Source organism: Vigna unguiculata, chromosome 2 (genome assembly GCF_004118075.2).
Source record: "Vigna unguiculata cultivar IT97K-499-35 chromosome 2, ASM411807v1, whole genome shotgun sequence".
Taxonomy (NCBI): domain Eukaryota; kingdom Viridiplantae; phylum Streptophyta; class Magnoliopsida; order Fabales; family Fabaceae; genus Vigna; species Vigna unguiculata.
Window position 1 is genome coordinate 32351972 of NC_040280.1, and position 23416 is coordinate 32375387.

The 23416-nt window shown below is 33.8% G+C and overlaps 3 protein-coding genes across 3 annotated transcripts; 2 read left to right on the forward strand and 1 right to left on the reverse strand.

The window, feature by feature from the left end:
- The first annotated feature begins 209 nt into the window (after positions 1–209).
- Positions 210–4393, forward strand: LOC114174675 (hexokinase-3-like). Its single transcript, XM_028059502.1, has 9 exons — positions 210–757; positions 1548–1698; positions 1791–1970; positions 2375–2449; positions 2808–2963; positions 3042–3140; positions 3212–3339; positions 3690–3771; positions 3846–4393. Exons 1-9 carry the CDS (start codon positions 486–488, stop codon positions 4197–4199), a joined length of 1497 nt encoding a protein of 498 aa, XP_027915303.1. The 5' UTR covers positions 210–485; the 3' UTR covers positions 4200–4393.
- A 1930-nt stretch (positions 4394–6323) lies between these two features.
- On the forward strand, positions 6324–10811 carry LOC114169000 (THUMP domain-containing protein 1 homolog). Its single transcript, XM_028054009.1, has 7 exons — positions 6324–6463; positions 6559–6675; positions 7100–7546; positions 8216–8355; positions 8442–8562; positions 9843–9983; positions 10483–10811. The coding sequence occupies exons 1-7, from the start codon at positions 6386–6388 to the stop codon at positions 10555–10557; spliced, it is 1119 nt and encodes a 372-aa protein (XP_027909810.1). The 5' UTR covers positions 6324–6385; the 3' UTR covers positions 10558–10811.
- An 829-nt stretch (positions 10812–11640) lies between these two features.
- LOC114173886 (magnesium-chelatase subunit ChlD, chloroplastic) lies at positions 11641–23195 on the reverse strand. Its single transcript, XM_028058546.1, has 15 exons — positions 22889–23195; positions 22172–22350; positions 21533–21617; positions 21093–21409; positions 20500–20623; positions 18556–18648; positions 17515–17610; positions 16115–16252; positions 15261–15461; positions 14842–14997; positions 14265–14372; positions 13674–13808; positions 13102–13263; positions 12091–12211; positions 11641–12015 (listed from the first exon to the last, which is right to left on the reverse strand). Exons 1-15 carry the CDS (start codon positions 23135–23137, stop codon positions 11930–11932), a joined length of 2250 nt encoding a protein of 749 aa, XP_027914347.1. The 5' UTR covers positions 23138–23195; the 3' UTR covers positions 11641–11929.
- Between the last annotated feature and the right edge of the window lie 221 nt (positions 23196–23416).

Below are 23416 nucleotides of genomic sequence, written 5' to 3' on the forward strand. Positions count from 1 at the left end.
GTATTTATTTAAATAGGTGAAAAAAAAAAAAAGCAAGAGGAAAAGAAGAGCAGAAGTCAAAGTTGTCATTAACCTCAAAATCTGTCATAAACGGTAAAAAGATCGCGAAGAGATACCGTGACAAATCCGAAATATCGGAAGGAGTTGGAGGGCAAATCTGTCTTTACGCAGAGCTTATAAAAGTTTCGATATCGGTTCTTCTTCCATTCCAGCACATCCTAATTTCCAAACCACTGCGTACACAGCCGCCGTCTCTCTCTCACTATCTCACTTTCTCTCAACGGCTTTTTCCGGCGTATTTCGCCGGAGAACAACCACGGCTGCAATCGCCGGTGACTTGGAGGGCTTCGCCGGGGAGCAATCGTATCTACGGACGGTGGTTCGTAAGAGTTTGGTTTCGTGCATGTTGAAACGGCGGCGTTTGGTGGTGGTGGTGAGCAATCGGGAGAGAGTGGGGTAGGATGTAGTTTGGTTGATCGGGGGAGATGGGGAGAGTGGTCGTGGGGGTGGCGGTGACGGTGGCTGTGGCGACGTGTGCGGTTGCGGCGGTGGTGGTGGGGCGGAGAGTGAAAAGCAGGAGGAAGTGGAAGAAAGTGGCGAATGTGGTGAGGGAACTGGAGGAAGGGTGCGACACTAGGGTTGGTAGGTTGAGGCAAGTGGTGGATGCCATGGCCGTGGAGATGCACGCCGGGTTGGCATCTGAAGGTGGCTCCAAGCTCAAAATGCTTCTCACATTCGTCGATAATCTCCCAAATGGGTAATAATCTTTTTCTTCTTTTCCTTCGTTAGGTTCCGATTGCATTGCCCCTATGCTGTCCTTAACTGTGCCATTGAGAGTCTTCTTTGCCTGGGAAGTCAATGTGTCGTTCCCCTTCTTTGATCTTTGTTTTCTTTTTTTTCAGCATTTTCTCATTTTTGTCTTTTTACGTCGTCATTCTTGTGTGTAGTTGTGGTCTAATTACATCAAGATACTGTTTATTTCTATTTCACTCTTATGATTTGTGCATATTTTCTACCCACGTGCATTTATATCTGTTGCAGTATATATTGTTTTCAAATATGTCAATCGCGTTCTTTTTTATGTTCTTGATTTGATATGATGGAACTTTTAAGTTTTTTTAAATAACATTTCGAATGATTTTTAGAATATTTTTAGTAGAAATCAATGATATTACAATTCGTGATTCATGACTGGTTAAACAGTACTGTCATCGTATTTTAATTAAATTCCTCTTTGAACTGGGGTTTCTGCTGAACTACAACTTTTGCAACATCCACTGCATTGCCCGTTTATAGTGTACCATTTTGAGAATTCCTTACTATGACACATGATTTGAGTTACAGAATCTAAATGTTGGACTGCCATCGTATCTATATCTGTTTTGAGCGTTGCTCACGATCGCACACGATGCCTGAGCATATTTTTTTTTGGAATGCAGAGTGGTATTTGTTAAATTAATTTGATTCTATAACTTTGTCTCCGCTTTGATATGTTCAGTTCAATATGAATGTGATATATTTATATATTTTTCTACTTCTATTATCAGGACAGAGAGAGGAACATATTATGCACTTCATCTCGGCGGTACAAATTTTAGGGTTTTGCGTGTTCAATTAAGTGGTCAACCAACTTCAGACTTGGAACATGAAGTAGAACGACAACCCATTCCCCAAAATGTAATGACCAGCACAAGCGAGGTGACTTGACCAAAACACTAAAATTTTGGACTTACGTGGTTTTTGCTTGGTCTTTTAACATGGTAGAGGTTGACTGATTTTGTTGCCTGCAGGATCTCTTTGATTTTATTGCATCTTCGTTGAAGGATTTCATTGTCAAAGAAGGAGACGGTTCCAATATTTCACAGGGAAGAAGAGAACTTGGATTTACATTCTCCTTTCCCGTGAAGCAAATGTCTGTTTCCTCTGGCATTTTAATCAAATGGACGAAAGGTTTTTCCATTGTAGACATGGTTAGTCACGTGACTTTAAAGAGTTTTTTTTTGGGAATTGGAAAAGCTTATACTCTTAGGGAATATTATGCTATGTGGAAAATTCTTGTATCATGATTTTGAATAGGGTAATAGTTTGTTTAGTTTTATATTTTATACTTTATATAAAAAGTTATCTATAAGCCCAGTGCATTTAGTTAGTTGTGTCGCTAATATAATTCTTGTTCGGTTATCTTTCATATAGATCTCATTGCAGCCTTTTAACTGTATAGGCCAAATTAGTTTTTTTTAATGGCTTTTTGTGCTTCCCCCTTTAAGAGTTACAAAATGGAAGTAAAGAACCTTCTCAATTTGCAGAAGCTCTAATAATAACAATGTGTAAATATCATGACCATGTTATATTAAGAACAGCTGTCGGTTGTCAGGTAGGAAGAGATGTTGCAGCATGTTTGCAAGAAGCCTTGATCCGGAATGGCCTAGATGTTCGGGTAGCTGCCTTGGTAAGGAAGTACTTTCTTTTAACCCCCAGTTATATTTGTATCCTCCAACTCCAGAATGTTGCCCAGAACAATGTCTGATAATTACACAACTTGGTATTATGCCTGTTTAATGAATTGCTACGTTTCCAAAGTCATTTTTATCAGTTATTTCTACGTTTTTTTGAATGAAGGATAAATGGTGGTAGATTTATTTTTGTTGAGAAATTGTGTTGCATTTTTTCATTGCAGTGAAATTATTTTTTTAATGCACTCTAATTATGTGGAGAACTGTGCTGCCTTGGTATTGTGCATTATGTTTTATTTATGATTATTATTATTATTATTATGGGAAACATGATTTCATGTTCATGTTCAACAGGTTAATGACACTGTTGGAACATTAGCAGTCGGACATTATCACGATCCTGATACTGTTGCTGCAATTATAATTGGTACTGGTACAAATGCCTGTTATTTGGAACGAGTTGATGCTATTATCAAGTGCCAAGGTCTTCTTATGTCATCTGGGCGCATGGTATTGCTTTTTCTTGTTTTCACTTCTGTCTTTTGTTGCTTATGAAATTTCAGCAAGTTTAACTCTTCTGGTTTTTAGGTTGTCAATATGGAATGGGGGAACTTTTGGTCATCTCACTTGCCAAGAACATCGTATGACATTGATTTGGATGCTGCTAGCCCTAATCCAAATGATCAGGTGGGGTTCTGCATCAGATGACTTCTGTTGTTTGATTTGTCGTGACTAAAATATTGGATATTTGGATACAGGGTTTTGAGAAAATGATATCTGGAATGTATCTTGGTGATTTAGTGAGGAGAGTCATTCTCAGGATGACATTAGAGTCCGATATGTTTGGACCTATCTCTCCAAAGCTTTCAATGCCTTTCATACTGAGGTTAGTACTGAGTTCTTGCTGTTTGTTGAATGTATTATCCATTCATTTGTTTTTAAAGTCTGCTTTTTATTGTAACGGTTCAATTCCATTTTAGATTTTGATTGCCATCGATCAATTTCAATGTCTTAAAGATGGTTGATCATTTATTTTTGTCCATTACTTCTGGAGAGTAAATTTGCTATATATTTATTAAGTGAACTTAGAATGATTTATTTGATCCTGACTTGATCGCCTGATGCAAACTTTTTGCTTAGTATTAGAAGTTATACTGATGGTGAGGGTATGATGGTTTTTTCTTAATTTCTGAAATGGTGTGACTTACCCATTCTTGTCTCTTGATGGAAATTCAGGACTCCTTTGATGGCTGCCATGCATGAGGATAACTCGCCTGACTTGAGAGAAGTAGCAAGAATCCTTAATGATATATTTGAGGTAAAAAATATGTTTTGGCCTTGGGTGCTGTAGTGTAATACTAATATTTTGCTGTATTTGGGTGTGTGTCTCAGATCCCTGATGTTCCTTTGAAGGCAAGAAAAATAGTGGTGAAGGTGTGTGATGTGGTGACTCGTAGAGCTGCTCGATTGGCAGCTGCTGGTATTGTTGGAATCTTGAAAAAGATTGGTAGGGACGGTAGTGGTGGCATCACAGGTGGACGGAGTAGAAGTGATATGAAAATGAAAAGAACAGTGGTGGCAATTGAAGGGGGGTTGTATTCTAAATATGCATTGTTTAGGGAGTACTTGCGTGAAGCTCTAAATGAAATATTGGGAGAAGATATTGCCAAGCACGTTATTCTAAAGGTCACCGAAGATGGATCTGGCATTGGGTCTGCACTGCTTGCTGCCTCCTATTCATCCTAAACTGTCCATAAAGGGTACACTGCCATAAATATATATATAATTTGTTTAATATATTTATATATATATATATATATATATATATATATATATATATATATATATATATATATAGGCACACACACACGTATAGCCATGTAAATCAGAATTTGTTCTCCATATTTTAAATATCTCTGTATAAAGGAAGGTTTCGTCTATTCTTTGACCAAGTTATCTTCATTTATATGATTATTATTTTTTTAACGCAGTGTGTTTATGGCATTGATGTCTCGCCTGTGACTAGGAAGGAGTGATATCTTTTGTGATTGAAGTTTGCTTATTATGTCTTGTTTTCTTGTTAACAAATTATTATATCTGAATGCTTTTTCAGTTACCTATTAACTAGCCTACAATGATTTTGTCGATGACAAGCCCAACAATTAACGTTGTTGTGATGAGTTTACCATATTAAAATGTTTATTCGAACGTCCACTTTTTTCAGGTTTATTTAAATAAATAATTTAGGTCGCAGTCTTTCTGAATTTCTTCTTCCCTTTTCTTTGTCTCTCATAATCCTTTCTTAGTTTAGTGACTTTATTCTCAACTGTCTTTTGTATTTATTTTTCACGTATGAAGAAATAGTTTACATTAATAAACATTTAAATCATTTTAAGCTTTAATTTATTTATTATGTTGTATGGGTATATGCTTTTCATGATATTTTTGGTATGTAATAATTAAATCATTCAATTTTTACTATAAAAGGTACTTACTTTTTGTATTTTAAAATAAAACAATGAAAGAAAATCTCATTTATTAAAATTTAAGGGATGGCGTGGCTTATTATTGAAAACATAAAAATTATGAATATTTATTGAAACAACTAAAAATTGTGAGTGGCCTGTTTAAAAGGTGGTAAAAATCTACTATGAAAAGAGAGTTATCAATGTCATTTAGTACCACTAATCGCAATTTCACTTTTATTGATAAAAGTTTGTAAAAATACTGATATATTTTATATTATATATATGTTAAAATAAACCATACAGCTTATCCTTTTAGTTAAATACAATTATTTAACATTTTGAGCATAATGTTTTTATACATGAGTGAAGCAGGCCACGTTATCACGTGGTCCTCTCAAGTTTTCTATCCCATTTTTATTCATAAGGTAGATACAATTTTATTAGCTGTATTCGTATGCAGAAAAATCATTCATCTGGTACAATCAAAATAGCACTGAAAAATAAATACTATAGTAAAGATACAGTTTTTTCCTTGATTTTATTCTTAAATTTTCTAGTTATTTTATTTCCAAAAAATAATTCTAAAACACTTTTTATTTATTTATTTATTTAGGTAGATGTTTTAAGTCAACTTAAATTATTATAGTGTAGTATATTTTATTTTCAATTCAAATTATTTTTAAAATATTTTATAAATTAATAATAAAGAGATTCACTCTTGATATATATATATATATATATATATATATATATAATTTTTTTTTAATTTTAATTTTTAAAAATTATTTTTCTAAATTTAAGGATTTTCTTTTTAATTTTATCTTTTAATAATTATTTTTTAAAATTTAAATAATTATTCATGATAATTACTCACACAAATGAAAGCATCTTTAAAAACTTAAGTAGATAAAAGTGTGTGATAATAGAATATCAATAAATGGTATCGAGTAAAAAATATGTATTCTGTGAAAAATATATTAATAATTAAAATATACATTATTTATAATAATAAAGATGATTTCTTTTTTTTTTCACGTATCCTTAATTATTTTAAAAATTAATTATTTTATAAATAATTTATTTTTAATATTTTTTTACAAATCTCTTTTATTTTAAATTATTATTTAAATTATTATTTTATATATTTTATTTTTTTAATTTTATATTTAATTATATATTTATTATTGATATTAATATTTTTAAAAATTAAAAAATACGAATAGCAGCGTTTGTTCGCTGGTAATTATTAAAATCAGTACTATTTTCCAATATTTCAAGAATAATATAGTAACTGATATGCCCAGAACAAATATTATTTTTAATATAAATAAATATATCAAATATATTTTTAATCCATTTATTATCTTCTTGAACAGAAAAGAAAAAGGAGAAAATAACAGTTATCGTAAAATAAAGTGACTCAAAACCGCTACTCAGCGTTACGAACTTGTATTTTTGTATGCAATGGCGTCCCAAGGTAAATCCGATGCAGGCGCCGCCGCTGCCAACGGCCGAAAAAGAAGACGCTATCTTCCTCATAACGTTTGTTTTCTCGTGTCTCTTCTCTTACGTAGTTTTTGCATTTCCAAGTTTCTCTTATTTTGTGGCTGAGTTTTTGTTTTCGTGAGTTTTTCCAGAAAACAGTGAAGAAGGGTTCGTATCCTCTGCGGCCTGGCGTGCAAGGCTTTTTCATCACTTGCGACGGCGGAAGGGAACACCAAGCCTCTCGGGAAGCTCTCAATATTCTTGATTCCGTATGATATACATTTATATTTAAGAATTAAACACGATATTTATGGGTAGAGTTTTCTGAATATGAGTTTTCACCTTCAATTTTAAGGAGATACCGATACCGCTTAACTTTTAGTTTTGCCATTTGTTCAAATGCAAATTTCCACTAGAGCAAGGGTTTTATTTCTGTTGTTAGTTTATTTTATCATTTATCGAACCTAGACACTGTATGGTTGTTCCCATCACTTTGGCCCTGGTTGGTCAATCTGAGTTGTTTTAGGTGCTATCTGAATGTTTGTTTATTCCGAGCACAACATTCACAACATTCAAACACGTGACCTTACTAAAATCTGAGTTGAATTATATTTTGTTTTGAAGTGGGCACTATTTTTTTGGTTTCTTTTGCTTTGTGAAACTATATCATGCTTTCGGTTGTTTGTCATGCAGTTTTATGAAGAGCTAGTTGGTGGGGAACGTTCAAGTGTAAAGGAATTACCCAGCAAACCCTTAAATAAAAAAATCACGTTTGCAGATTCTGACTCTTCTGGTAGTGAGGACGATGATGATGATGATAATGCTGAGGAGGAGGAGCGGCAGGAGGAGGATGAGGCAAAGGCGGACAAAAAGCCCAAATTGGATACTTTAAAGGATGAAAATGTTGGTCTTGATGGTGGAACTGGCGGGGAATCAGATCCTTGTAAAGTTGATGAACCACACACTCAGGCATTAGATAAACTTAGTGAGGGTAAAGGAGACATAGATAATATTAAGACTGCAGAAGCGGTAGTGGATGAACTACCAGCTGTGAAAGAGTGCAGCAAAACAAACGTGGTAGAGAAGTCTATTGATAAGTTAATTGATGAAGAATTGAAAGAATTGGGAGACAAGAATAAGGTGACTTCATAAGACTAATGTTCTGTATACTATTTTATTCTGTCACTGAAAAACTTGGCTCACAGAACTTATGTTTCTTATATTTACGGGTTCACCCAATCATTTTTTGTTGTCTATGAGCATATGCACGTACTCGTGCAACTAATGCTGAGGTCTCTATCTGGGGCATGTTTATTTTTATAAAATTTCTACTTTCATTCTTATATTACTTTTAATGAAGAAAAACCACCTTATATAAGTACCAGTTACTGTTCGAAAGAAAATAACTTCTATTGCTTTTGCTACTTTTTGTATTAACTTTTGAAAATTAAAAAGTGACATTTTTTGTAATTAAAAATGTAAAAACATAAGATGCTTTGGGGCAAAAACTGACTTCAAGAGTAGTATTATATTATCTGGATATCTAAAATAATTACTGCTTATGACTTTTTATCAAGTAGTATTAGGATCAGCTTTTATATTTATCATTTTTCCTTGGTAGAGTTTATTTTTTGGGTGAAGAGAAGAGTAAATTAAAATTGTAGAAAGCACTGTGCTCAATTCTTCAGTTCATTGTGTGTTGGAGTATGATTTGAGGGTACTGTGGCAGACATCTGACCCTAGGATTTGTTTCAACTTTCAATTGTGAATTTGTGTTTTGCTAAGGTGATTTTTTTTTTTTCCGAACAGAGACGGTTTGTCAAGCTTGATTCTGGTTGTAATGGTGTGGTATTTATTCAAATGAGGAAGAAAGATGGAGATAGAAGCCCCAAGGATATCGTTCATCAGATAGTGACATCAGCTGCATCAACAAGGAAACATATGTCTAGGTATATTTGTAGTCTCTCTCTTTATGTGTGTGTGTGTATATAACATAAGCACAGAAAAAAACCGATGCAGTGTTGACTACTTTTAGGTTTATTTTGAGAATTTTGCCAATTGAAGTCTCATGTTACGCTTCAAAGGAGGAAATTTCAAAAGCAATGCAGCCTCTTGTGGAACAGTACTTCCCTGAGGAAACTCAAAATCCACACAAGGTAATACTGTTCTTGTATTACATTTTCTTTTGAACTTGCATTCCAAACTACACAAATGTTTTTATTGTAAATATTTTGAAATTAATATAGCTGAGTAGGTACTTGGTATTTTGTAGTCCATTTTACAATTCCTCTTTTACCTAATGCTCCAACTTCTACACTCAGTTATGTTTATTCTTGCAAGCTTGCAAAGCTAGCTTTACTGCCTTCAAAATTAATTGAAACTCTATACGTATCTGGCTTTCAAGAACTTATTTTCTGAAACACCATAAAGCCAACCTTCTTTATTTTTTCTTTTTTGTTGAAGGGGGGCAGGGGCGAAGGTTATTTCGTTTCGATATCTTGTGAATGAAATAACTGGAGCTACATTTGGGTGCCTAGGGATCTTAATTTGAAGTTAGATGTTGAGCTATCAGATTGTAATTTTTCATGTTTGTTGTGGTTTTTACTATTGGGATCCAATTCCTTTTGATTTGAAAACAACAAAATAAAATCCTTCACATGGCTGGTTAAGTTCAATGCTGTTACCACTGTTTTCATTCCTATCATTGATATAACCCCGTGATATCACCTGTGCTCATTGTTGTCTCCATCAGCACTGTCTATGTTCTCTCCTTTTGTTTTGGCACTGTAGCAAAAGCTACCTTTGCATCATTGTTTCCATTCGTGGTCTCCAATATTAATTAATGCTTCTTACCACCATTATTCCTTGCTGCCATTACTATATTGAAACCATTTTATTTGTATCTACTAAAAGTTCAATCATAGCAATTATGATACTTGTTTTTTACAGAAGCAATGGAGATATATTATTATCAAAAATAACAGTGGTGACTGTCAGAATTGGATTTGAAATTATTTTAATAGATGGTATGCTTATACAGATGCATGCATAAATCTGATAGTACTGTCGAATAAATTTTTTATCAATAAATTTGACACTAATGAATCACGCTTTACAATTTCCAAATAGCATGCATCCAACTTTCCAAAGAATATTTTAAACTTGATTCCAATTCTTATCTCTGTATAGAATTTATCCAAGATGAAATTTGGCACGGGCATTATGTTTACAACAGTGGGATGCATAAGAGGAGTTTGCTTTCAAGCACTCTGGAAAACTAATTTCATTAGTGTAGTGTAGAGATATACACATTTGTGTACTATATATATGTTGTCTGCAAGATACAAATGTTAACTAAGTATGCGCAATTCTTTCTATGGCTGGGTCCTTTTGTCTGCTGTACTTTTAAATACTTGACATGCCTTTTTGTATGTAGTTTGCTGTACTGTACGAGGCTCGGGCAAATACGGGTGTTGACAGGATGGAAATCATTGATGCTGTGGCAAAGTCAGTTCCTGGACCCCATAAAGTTGATCTAAAAAATCCTGATAAAACTATAGTAGTTGAAATTGCTAAGGTAAGAAAGCCATGGTCAGTCAGCTTATCTTGTGTACTCGTCACCTCATTTTTCTCTCCATTAGCTTCAGCAATCTTGTGAAGTACTTGTCATGACGCGCCACATTATGGTCCTACATTTTTTTTTCTTTCAAATTGACTGCTATTTTATTTAGTTGCTTAACTGCCCCCATCAAAATTTCCGCTTAACGTTGCTGTTGAACCATTATTTATTGACTTCCTTGAAAAACTGTTTAAATTTGACTATTTGGAAAATAAAGCTAATTTGATAAAAATCTCTACCTGTACTTTCACCAGTGCTCTAAACCACCAATTTCTGGCTTCTCTCGCGGTTTTTTCTGATTTTGCCTTGTTTTGTGTTGTCACCTCAAAAAGTTACAAGTGCATTTCTTATTTGAATGCTGAATTTTGTTCTGAAGTGCTGTAGTTGTCGGTCATAGTAAGTAATTTTTTTCTCAGTTTGGCATAGAACTAATGCATCATCCTCTTTCACTTGGCAGACTGTGTGCTTGATCGGGGTGATTGAGAAATACAAGGAGTTTTCCAAGTACAATCTGAGGCAGTTAACATCATAAAGAATGAGTCTTCTAGTACCTTGTGTTCTTGTTCCTATTGCAGCATTATAATAGTTTATCATATCTTGACTTACCCTTTTAACTTATGTTTTCTGGTTCACTCTTCTTGTCTTTGTTACTCTTGTCATTTTGCTGGGTGTTAGATGAATCTTGCCGCTAGTCCTTTTGACTACTTACTGTTGAAAGTTCTCACTAACGAAACGAAAAATTGTTATGCAGCAGTTTGGAGTAATATAGGCTCTCTTGCGCGGGTATAAAATTTCCAATGGATAATATAAAGCAAATACTTTTAATGAATATTTATAGGTAATGGAAACTTGTACTTTAATTATCTACTTATTGACGTGGTAAATACGGTATTATAGTAGTCATGCCTGCAAATATTTGTTACTCGTTTATAACCATTTTTATTTTAAAATATTTTTTAGAATTTAATTTTGTATTGGATTTTTATTCAGAAATATGGAATTATAATTGATTTTGTTTAAACTTATAGTGTGGGGAAATTTATTGTATTTGTTTTAATATTTTATAAAAAAATGTATGTATTATATATTAAGTTTCAATTTTTTTATTTAAAATTATGTTTTAAAGAATAATTTGTAAATGCTTTTATTTAAAAAAATTACAAATAGATATCTATGAATACTAGTATAGAATAATCTGTTGATAGATAATGGGTAGATTAGCTATTATTTGCATAATAAATATTTTAGAATCTATTTAGAGTTATCTTCATGCACAGTAAGACTTGGATTGTTTTGACATACTATGATATGATAAAAATCACTGCACATGAATTTTGCAAACTTTTCAATTAAAAAAAAAAATTATACAAGAAATTCTGATCACATTAAATAAACTACTTACCCGGCTATGGCGTTTTTTCAAAACTTATCCATCTAGGAAAATTTAAATATAGACGACCTTCCTAAAGGAAAATCAGGTATATATATAAAAAAAATACTTGACCATTTCCCCATAAAAGAGAATTCGAATTTTAGATTTTTAAAGAATTTTCATCATTTTTAAATGACTTATTGTACACCTTAATTCAGTTAGAGTATTAAAAGAAATAATTTAATAAGCAGATGCTATTTTTGATTGATTTTATTTTTCATTTTCCTAAGATACATACTTAAATATAACCTAATCCAAATGCATTTCTCAACCAGACACTAGATACAGCTAGACTCCCGTGTATATGAAAATGGCCACGAGAAATTTACTCATGAAAAAAAATAATGGAACTAGCTATTACAATATGCTTTATGCTTCCTTCCCATCATAATAGATAGTTGCATTATTTTCATTAACATTTATGACAAAAGGGGGAAGGAACCCAGTTTGTCTGCTTAATTCTTAAAAGGTTTCATGAACTTTTTAAGGCTGTCAAAGCTTCCTTTGTTGCCGATGAGATAACAGCGTCTGAAGCATTTGGAAGATAATAATACTTCCCTGCAGTATGAAGTTATTTTATGAATATATTGCACAAACTAACAGTTCGATTCAGTAAAATTGTAGTACACAAACCTTGGGCAACTCTAGCAATCTCCTTGGCGAAACCCGTTGACACAAACTTATTCTCAGTGTCGATGACAAGCAGAGACATTCCTGCCTTATATATCTTCCCAGCGACCTCAAGAATTTCATCCTTTATTAAAACAAACTTAACGGTTAGTTCAGACTTGGACAAGTACAAGGAACTGAACCTGTGATGTATATATATGTATGTATGTAAGTAAATCTTGCCAATGCACACATAACAGGATTCAAAAGATCATGGGAGTAAAAGCTTAGTGAAATAACAAATAATGTTTTGCCTTAAAATAAAGGAGATAAAGAAATCTCACATTAAGATTAATAAGCCTCCGCATTGCAAAAATGGTGAAAATATATAATGAAAGCTCAGAGAACGATGTAAACTAAATATAGTATTATTGGAAAGAGCATTACTTGAACTACATATAATTGGCTTCTTCACTGCAATGGATAACATGTTCTAAATTTTTGGTGTCAGGAAATGGCTTCCATGTGCCATTGGGATTTGTCATGATGGTACCCACATGCCTGACTGATCCTTAATGGGGATGCATGTTCATTCTATCGACCCCTCCCCCTGCTACCCATTTTCCTTGAGCCCAACTGCTTAACCCTCATGGATCCAACTCCTCACCAACCCCACCAATGGGGAGTCCAGAAAACTTTCTCAGTGGGACCAAAAAATAATTTATAATAATTTCACAAAAGTAAAAATCACAAGGTGTTACAAAGTGCATATCTCATGAAAAAGAAATATAAAATAATTTAGTTTGCATATCATATTATGTTTGAGCTTTACCAAAATTGCAATATGGGGGCAAAATATAAATTTTAACGGGGATTTTTTTTTTTTTCATATAAAAAAACGTTGTGGTAAGAATAAGAAGCATAATGTGCATCCGCCCATGCCACCACACACAAAAATGACAAAACAGAATATGACAGTTTAGGTTTGTGTCACTTGAAAGTAATTACGAGTCCAATTACAAAGCTTAATCATACCTTCAATTCTTGAGCTGAAGGTTTTGGAGCCTCAGCAGCAGCTGCTGCTTCAGGGTCAGTTGACCTTTTCAACGATATATTGGCTCTTCCATCAGTGATTGCAACAATCATTACACGTCCAACGTCGCCACTTTTCTCCGCATTTAATCCAACCCTAACAGCCTAAATATTTTCATAAATACGAATTAATAAACTAAAAAAAAACTTAATTAAATCCAATTAAAATGTTATAGAAGAAAGTCCTGACACAAGCAAGATGAAACTAGCATCAAGAGGAATTTTATATGAAATTATAAAAAGAATTCTAAATCAGAAAATACTGCACCACCAACGATCAAAACTGACATTATCCATCTCTCTTCTTCTTAGAGTCTATGGACATTGTCATTTTCATATAACTGGAAACCCCTTTTAGCTTAAAAATGTCAATAGTTGGAAATCATTTAAACCATTGAGAACAGTTTGAGTAATTTAAATAGAAGTACAGGGTTCTATAATTTTGACAGTGGTAAAACTTCTGTTCGTTCAAAACTTTGAATAAAATAAAATTGACATGAAAAAAATCTGCATACTGTTGTTAGACCATGGGCAAGTGGGGACCCTCCACCGCATGGAAGCCTCTCAAGACGTTTCCTTGCCATTGCAATTGATCTAGAAGGTGGCAGGAGAACTTCAGCTGCATCTCCACGGAATGGAATTATAGACACCTATTTAACAAGAGCAGTAATTATTTTAAAAAAGATTATTTAGACAGCATCATAGAATGAGCCGTGCTTTCTGTTTACTCCAGCATATCATCAATTAAACTTTTGTATGTTTGGATTTAGCAGCATGCGATAAATGACCTGAGAAAATCAAATTTATTGTTTCATTCTAACAGTGATTCTGGTTCAAGGATTTGCAACGGAACCAATATGCAAATCATGGTGTTATTTGTAAACAGAGCCACGCACAGGTTAACACTGAACAAGTACAAACGCACGCACTAGTTCTTTCATTGAGTATGCCTTCTCTCTCCAACTACTAGTTCTGTCTTCAATATGAGAATTCATTCGTTAAAAACTACATGGTGGATTGGCATATGTAATTTCTGAAAATAATTTTGATTCCTTTTCAATTATAAATAAATTCATAGATGTTAAAACTTTACATGACCTAAGCACCTGATCCCTGCTTGTATAACTCTCAGCCAAAAGCTTCAGTGCTGCACCTTTTGCATTCTGCATTCTGTTCAATGCCATGCTTCCACTTGCATCAACCACAAATATTACCTGCGGCGATTATTAAGATGCTTTAAAAGAAAATGCATAAAAGCTTACCACAAACAAGTTCAATAATTCTTTAATAACCGCTTTCATAGCAAATATCACATCAGACTACCTTAGTGATTTAAATTAGATTCCATACTAGCCTAGTCAGACAAGCTTTTGTTATGAAATCAATTCCTCTGGTTGAATACAGATAAAAAATATTGACGTTTAAATCCTACAAAAAAGAAAATCAGAATGACTTAGTTACTAATCATATTGACAGTAAGAACTTTAATTAGCATGATTTTAGTTCCTGATGAAGGACTAAAACCGCACCTTTTTTAAGTAACTGTAAGGACTAGAAATGAATTAAATTCTTATAGCACAAAAACCAACATTTTGAAGAAACCAAAACCATTTTTATCCTTCTTTATATTTAGATTTCAAATTAATTATTGTGAATAGAAATCCTGAATGAGAAGACATGTACCAATGCTCCTGCTTTCCGTGCCATTCTCTTTGCCCTCATGTCAGTTTTCTCCACAAATACTTTTCTACTGTTTCCAGAGTCTTTTGCCCTTCGCAATTTTTGATAAGGTGCAGCAGCTCTGAGGGTTGCATCAACAGCTAACCTCTTTACAGGCCCCTGCAAACAGTGAGAGCATTTGTTGAGGGAAAAAGCATATCCAATACTGATGGCAATTAAAGTTTACTAGTCAATGAGCATCACGATAGTTAAATTTGAAAGCCATGACAAAAATGCAAATGCATACACAGATAAAAACATTCAAGTAGATAAATGAACAGTGTTTATCAAAATTCCATTGAAAAACTTTCAACAGTAAACAAGTATATTTGATGCTATGTATTTTGATTCTAGGACAAACAAATGGAGTTAGAAGTACCAACCTTTGGAAGCATTGGTTTGATGTATCGACCTCTATCCTCTGAAAATATAACATTTTTGGCCCTGCCAGCCCTCCCTCGGCGCCTCTGTGCTTGTTGGGCAAAGAAAAGGAGTTTTTCATCTACCAAGCCCCCTTCCGCATCAAAGATAAACTCTTCAGGTAATTGTTCTTGCTGCTGTTCATTCTCTTCATCCTTGTCATCCTGAATTTTACAAGTACACGAAGGTGGACGTTAAAACTTAATAACATCAAGAACATTGCTCTTGAATTTAGGTTGCACCTAACTGAACCCCACTTGCTAGCTCATAAGGTGCGAATTGTCAATTCAATAATAATATTTACTCCAGCTTGGTATATAGTGGATGTTAGATCTCAAGGCTCTCCTCACACTCAGAATGGACATCTGGATCATAGAGACAGTGGGACTTAATTTTTTTACATTGCACTGAGAAAGTTGTGGCTAGGATTGGTAAAGGAAAACTGTGCTAAGTACATTTTCTGGACATTTGATAGTAACCCAATATCAAATCTATGATAGGTTATGACACCATCTTGATTCAGGTTGAGCTTAATTTAACCCCAAAAGTTTAGTCATTAAGGGGAGATTTCCCAAGCCTTTATGGCCTCTATTTGGGCCACAAGACAACTTCAATCGATATAGGATCTATAATTTTTTGTTTATAAAATCTTATGCAAATAAGTCCATATACAAACATTCATTTTAAAATAAAGGAAATCATAAGGTCACAACATGACTAGAATAATATTCTCCAGTAAATGGTCCAAAATCTATTACTTTCAAAAAGGATTTGTCTTTAAAAGAGTTAATTAACTTGAACGATGGTTTAACTCAACCTCTTGATCTTCTTCCTCTTCATTTTGTTCTTCGCCAGATTCTTGATTTTGCGGAGGAGGCGGAGGAGGAGGAGGCTGATTTTGTTGATCTGGTGGGCTCTCAGTAACAATTGACCGGGGCAGAATGACCAATTCTACCTGTATCAGAAAATGTATGATAAACAATTTACTGTATAGGTTCTTTATTATTTTAAAAAAAGTAAAATAACAATTTCTACCGATTATTTTACAAGATGTACCTACCTAAGAATAACTCATAACTGGTATAAATGTATACATAAAGAATGAAGATGATCAAGTCAGGGTATAACAATCAGTTTTCATAAAACTTCTCTCTCACACACAAAGCATTAAAGCTAAATTATAAAGCTAGGATAAAAATACTAACCCCCAACATCTCCTTCCAAAATAATGAAAAAATACTGAAATTATGCCACAGAATATTGAATAACTTTCCTTAGTCCTTTTCATGAGGATTTGCAGATCAAATTGTTAGATTACTTTGAAATCACACAATCTGGGGAACAACCAATCTGTTTTCAGTCAACATTATTGTCTAGTTTCACTCTATTTATACCATTACACACACTTAAATCAATACTCAAATCCCACTTTCCCCTGTTTTCAATACAGAAAAAATGAATTATGACGACTACCAAGAAGGATGCTACCAGGTGCCAAAGACCTATTAGCAATATCAGCCAAAGATGGTCTGATTCATGTAGTTGATAATTTTAGAGTAGCATTTAATTCTTTCAAAACTTCTCCATCATGGTTCCAATTCATAGAAACACAAAATTAAACTTGACAACATAAAGACCATGGTAAGAAAATAAACATGAACGAATCCTTTTGGAAAGTGTGAATCAAGGAAATTCTTTTGTAAACGTTTCTTATCATAGGGGCATGTATGTCCTCAACAATTAGCAGGAAATATCTAGCGACAAATCATATTTTATTGAAACAAATTAATACAGGAGTGAAATTTAATTTGTGTTCTATCAATGTAAGAAAAAAGTATGGTCAAGCAATAAGAAATCATGGTAAATATGACTTCGAAAGCAGTTATGCTAAAGTCCAAAATTCTATTCATGACAATTTGTGATTTGATGACAGTCTCATCAACACTGTTAGTGCATGACATATTTTTCTTAAGTGAATAAGTGGCTGAATTTTATATTTTAAGTGCAAAGCAAGGCTAGATATTGACCCTAATTGATAAGGGGTATAGGTATCCTCACAAAAAAGGAAAGGTGGTGGAGAAAACTCCATAATTCAAATTTAAACTAACAACTTAATTGGTTATGTTCCTAGAGAAGGCTGAAAGAACTGTAAAGCCAACAGACCAAGGAGTAACTGATGTACAAAAATCTTGTATTCAATTTTCAACGGAAGCTTACAGCTTTTTTTAGGTCATCCACATAAACCTTTTCACGTCCCTCCAGAGCAGCTAAGCACTTCGCAACACGGGCAGCAAATAGCTCAGCTCTATGTCCCTGTTCTTCATCACAAGTATTCAAAATATCAATCAACATGACAACAATTTGCAAATTGGCTTTTCATCTCCAAACTACTGCAATGACTGAAACACTACACATAACAAATTAATTGTTCATTTCTTTTATCTTGAATAGACTATTTGTAGAATGATGGGACAGTGTCATGTCACAACGTTTCAAAAAAAGCTTAACTCTCGCCTGGTATCACCAATTCAAAATTTTGGAATTATACATTGACCTAGGTCTTTTATACAAAAGCCTAGTTCTTACGCTCTTGCTCTTACCTCTGGCAAGTATAATTTACATGCCCACCATTATCACAAATATACGACATCAAATATACTCATGAATTAACGCCAAAACAATAAATCAGTTTAAGGGAAGGGGGGACTTTATTATGGGATAATAAAGACGTGTTATTTAATAACCTCAATTCAGTAATCAGTATTCAGTATAGTGAAGGGTAACAGAAAAAACACACAAAATTTAAAATCCTTAATTGACCCCAGGCATACAAAAAATTTCTTATGCTCCCATAATTTAAACTGTATGAATCAATATAAAAACAACTAGTAAAACCTTCAAAATTAGTATATGAGATGATTGTTAACAAAATATATGGTGCAAGCTATAATAGGGAGCATATCAAGAGAGAACTTTTATTATGAGTGAGTAGAGCGAATCGTGGCTATTCAGTTAAATCATTAAAGATTAAAAGATAAAGCCATGTGACTTTTTAAGAGCTAAGGGGCGATCATTAACTTTTAGTCCTAACCAGTCATATATGGTTGTATTGTACAGTCCAGATTAACTATATCATTCTCTCATAACGTTTGTCGCATTCACTTTGATGGTTTGTAACTTCAGAATATCTCTCACGTACACCAAATGTACCATACAAAAGGTTTTGCGTAAGTATAGAAAGAATTGCAGAGAATTTACCTGGCAACCACCTCGTAAAGCTTCAATGACCAGGTATTTTAATTGTTCACTGCTAATAGTAACATCTTTTAGATACTCTCTGGCCAATATGATCTGCACTAGGAAAATATTAAGCAGTTAATTAAACAAAGAATATATAAATTATAACAGCAAAGGGAGTGGAGACTAGACCAACATACAACAATGTTCATTGACGTACAATATCTCATGTGAGACTCAATGTATAACCACAGATTTATTATTCATTCCCACATGAGGCCAAGATTTACTCACTTTGCTACCTCTTACTTAACATTAGAGTGTCTTTTGGAGCATAGGAGCCCTTTTAGAATGTTTACTAGTGACGAATGGAAGAATTCTCATTTTGCAAATACAAGGGATGGAAGTTCAATTGAAGATGTGGTTTTATACAAAGAATGTTTGACGGGTGCTTTTCTTATAGCAAGTATCTAGAATGGTAGATTCTTATGCGAAACCAGCCATTGGTTTCATCTACAAGGGAATGGATCCGGTTAAGGAGAAGATACAAAAAGACTTTAATGATGACAAAAAGAGGAAATAATCTTCAAATTGAAATTTCATCTTTGGATTACACCTTTTAGAATGAACTGAAACTGGACACTAACTCAAATTATTTTTCTTTGTCTTGGACTAGCTATTTTATAGTTTGGTACTTTGTTTAGGCTACTTAGACTTAAGTAATTAGGTATTTCAATTGTTTTGTTTGCACTCAGGAGTTATGACGTGGTTGACATGCTTTCTTTCTTATGGTTTTTGATGAACTTAAGTTTGATCAAGTATTTTAAAGTGTGACATTGTAACCAATTTTTTTTAATTATTACTTGTATGAGTATATATCTCATAATTATGTAGGAGTACTAGGAACAATTTGTATTACGATCTCACAATTTATGATTTTGAGTCCTTGACCATCCCAACCATAATCGTGATTTTGACTTTGTTGCCCAAAGGTAGTAGCTGTCTATCATGAGCCCCATTCATTTTATGCAAATCATGTAATGAACCTATTTGCCTTGTTTACAATCTTATACGATAAGTTCCTTCTATACATAATACAGTAGCTTGTATAACAAAAAAACTTGACAGAAATTTGCTTCGTAAGTCAGTACATTACAACCCATGCACATGGACATATGTGGATGACACAACATAAAAATTGGAAAGGCTCTAGTATTGTAATAGAAATAGATCAGACCTAACTCAATTTCTAGTTCAAAAGAAAAGAGAATTACACAAGCCTTATAAGAAGTATTGACCATATTACCCAACTAGGATAAGAAGATCCTGAAGTTTGCAGGAGTGAACATTCAGAGCGTGAAAATTGTAAGATTAGATATCTACAAGTGGGCAAACATCAAGACTTGATAAGCTAGCAAAATGGAGGAGAATTGCCCATCAAGCCTTATAAGGAGTATTACCGCAACATTAATAGCCTATATGAGAGATCTTAACAAATACTTTCTTTGCTGTTTATTTTTAAGTTAGCAGACCAAAATTAAAAAGCTATATATTAGTATGAATAAGAGTGATTACAGGGGAAGAGAAATTGGGAGGGTCAGTTTCTGCTAGGAGAAAACTAGGCCCAGTTCAAGTCCTCGACAACTTAAATTACAGTAAGTTAGTTAGTTAGTTAGTTAGTTAGAAATACTAGGAGTGGGAGAAATGACAAGGAACAAATAGTTGGATGGAAATAATAGAAATGGGTTTGGATTTGGAGTAGATGTTGGCAGGAGAGAAAGAACTCAGATTTCCTCGGGTTGTGAGAGATGCCTATTTGTAACTTATGTGTTTCCATTTCTCTCTTAATGCTTTAATCAACTTGATTCTGATTCAAGGAGATAAATATTCAGACAAATTTCTAATCTTCTCTATTTGTTCTTCCCCTTTCTGATCAAGTTTTTATTATTTCCCTGTTAAACATACTTGAGTTTTTGCATTGTCGGTTTCCTCTTCAACCATCTCAAATACTTGGCTACTGTTCTCCTGAAACTCTGTAGCAATTCCAACAGCTGCAACACGGTTTTCAAAACTCATTGGAAGATCTGCACTGCAGAAGGGTGCATAGTTAGAAATAAGAGAGGTGATCAAAATTTTGACAATTCATTCCATTGAATATGTATTTGGGTCAGGGTTTTATTGCCCATGTAGTCTTTTCTAGTCATGATAATTTAAAAACCTTTTCAATGGGTCTTCTTTACGGTGTCAGATGCCAGAAATAGAGAGAAACAAAAAAAAAAGAAAAAAAGAAAGAAAGATCAAGGAGCAAGGAAGGGGCAGGAAATAGAGGCAGAAAACATGTAAAAGAATTTCATCATTTGAGGATGGCTTCAGTATGTACAGATGGTAACAGATGATGGTTTCGTGATATTTTCAATCAAACTCTAAAAGTTGTTTATTTGGTGTTTAACTAGGTGAAAATTTTCCTATTTTAAATGCTTTATCCAATTCTCCCTATCTCCACAGCCAACATCCTTTGAGAACCAGCGTAAACCTCAAAAAGTTTATTACAGCAGTACCTTAAATTAACTGCAATGCGATCCAGCAGATGTTCACGAACAGCACCCTCATCTGGGTTATAGGTGGCAATGAGAAGGGGCCTGCAAGGGTGCTTGAAGCTGATCCCCTCTCTTTCAACAGTATTTATTCCTTCAGTCAAAACATTGAGGAGCAAATTACTGATACCCTCATCCAAAAGATTAATTTCATCAACATATAAAACGCCTCTATGAGCTTCTGCAAGTAAGCCTGGCTGGAAAACAGTTGTGCCTGTTTTCACAGACTCCTCAACATCAACCGATCCAATCAGTCGGTCCTCCGTTACTCCAAGAGGAATCTGATGTACAAATGAACACGTGATTTTTTTTCAATAGAAAAGGAATTTCTGCGTAAAAAGAAAATGAACCTTGGGTAGCTGAACAAAATAAAATATGCGCAAAGCAAACTTGCTGAACAGTACCTGAACAAAGGGAGACTTGACAATACGAGTTTTAATATTTCCAGCAGAATCATATTCCAGGCGCTCGGCAAGACCGTCTTCCCACCTACAAAAATTAAGCCTCCTGATTTAAATTTAAAATAGTGGAAGAAAGGAAAGAGAGGAATCCAAGATATATTAAGTCAAAAACTCAAGGATAAAAGAAAAAAAGGGATTGCCTCATCCTGATCAGAAAGATGTTATGTCAATCAGGATTACCTAGGATCGATTTAATAACTCTTCACCACAAAAGAGTGCAAAGCAACGTTTCCTGTGAATTTACTATAGCTAGTTCTATCAATAGGGTTAATTGGCATATCTCAAAGATGACAAGTGAAAATTTAGCAAGTCGACATACAATAAGAACCATAACAGCAATACAACATTATCAATTACGAATGACCAAATCATGCTCCACTGAAACAGTACAAACAAAATCACGCCATAAGATTAGAATGCTGATGCGTTCCTCCTTTAAGATCATATCTACTTGTATGACATAAAAAACAATGTCACATTTTTCATATTGGTTTTGTCTTTGTGCGTTAGAATAGTCAAATCTTTTATCTTCTCAAAACTTGTAAACTTTTTCTTATAAATGGAAGAAACAAGTGACCTTACTCTTCTGGGCACGATGGATCTGCATTGGCTATTGAGCCTACTACTACTTCAATAGGAGGCAGTACTGCATGCAATCCACGTGCCATTACAGTTTTGGCAGTTCCTCGCTTTCCAGATATGGCAATTCCTCCAATCCCAGGGTCAGTTGCCCCAAGTAAAAGAGCAGTTTTTATAGCATCCTGAAGAGCAAGTGGAACTTGTAAGATTCATCCTTCAATAGAAGAGCAAATTTGATTTGCATTTGCATATTTAGCAATGAATTGTTAAATTGAGTAGTAAAATACTCTAAGGATAAAGACGGCACAATTTAGAGCTACCTATCTGACAATTTTCTCTCCGCTTCGATCATTTCTTGAAATAAAAAACAAAATTCCATGAACTATCTAGCCAAACTACCTGTAATCCTTTTTGAATAATCCATCGTACGTACGCTACATTTTCCTATCTACGTAAAACATCAGAGTATACCTTTTCACCTTCCACGAACTAACAATAAGTTTAATCCTCGTATGCTTTCGTAACAAAATAACATTCAGAAGGAAAATATATAAATCGCACTATACTTAGAAGGCAATGCCGCATTGAATAAGATAAGAAAACACTTAAGTAAACACACGAGAGCAAACAAAGAAATGAAATATCTAACTACAATTTCCAACGAGAAATGAACATCGAAAGCAAAATATATGAACGAAAGAAGCAGAGATCATAAATTACTTGGCCTACAACAGCAGCGAGGGGGAAATATTGCCTTCCGTAATTTTGAAGTGGCTTCTCAGAAGTAACCAGAGCTCCATTTTCAGATTCAGCACGAACATGTGGCAAACGTTTTCGAATGCGTTTCGTTGGAAACGTGTTGCAGAGAGAGAGAGAGGTTTTGGATCTGAATGCAGCAAAAAGAGAGTGAGATTGAAGGTTCGGAAGATTAGCGGTGGTTGAAGCTGTGTATGCCAAAGCGAAACCCATTTCAGAGACTCTCCCTCATCACATCTCTTCCAACGTTCTTATTCAATCTTATCCCTTCCTCTTCTTCTGTTATTTTAATTTAATAGAAAATAAATAATCATGTTAAAAAAGGACAACAAAATAATTATAATATCAATTATAAAAATAAAATAGGAAGCAAATATTATGAAAATTAATATTTTTTGTCCGTGGTTACCATTGTATAACAAAGACTCTTCGATCTTTCGCCATCACAGTATACTTACTATAAATAATCTCTTGTAAATAAAAAAATTGAAA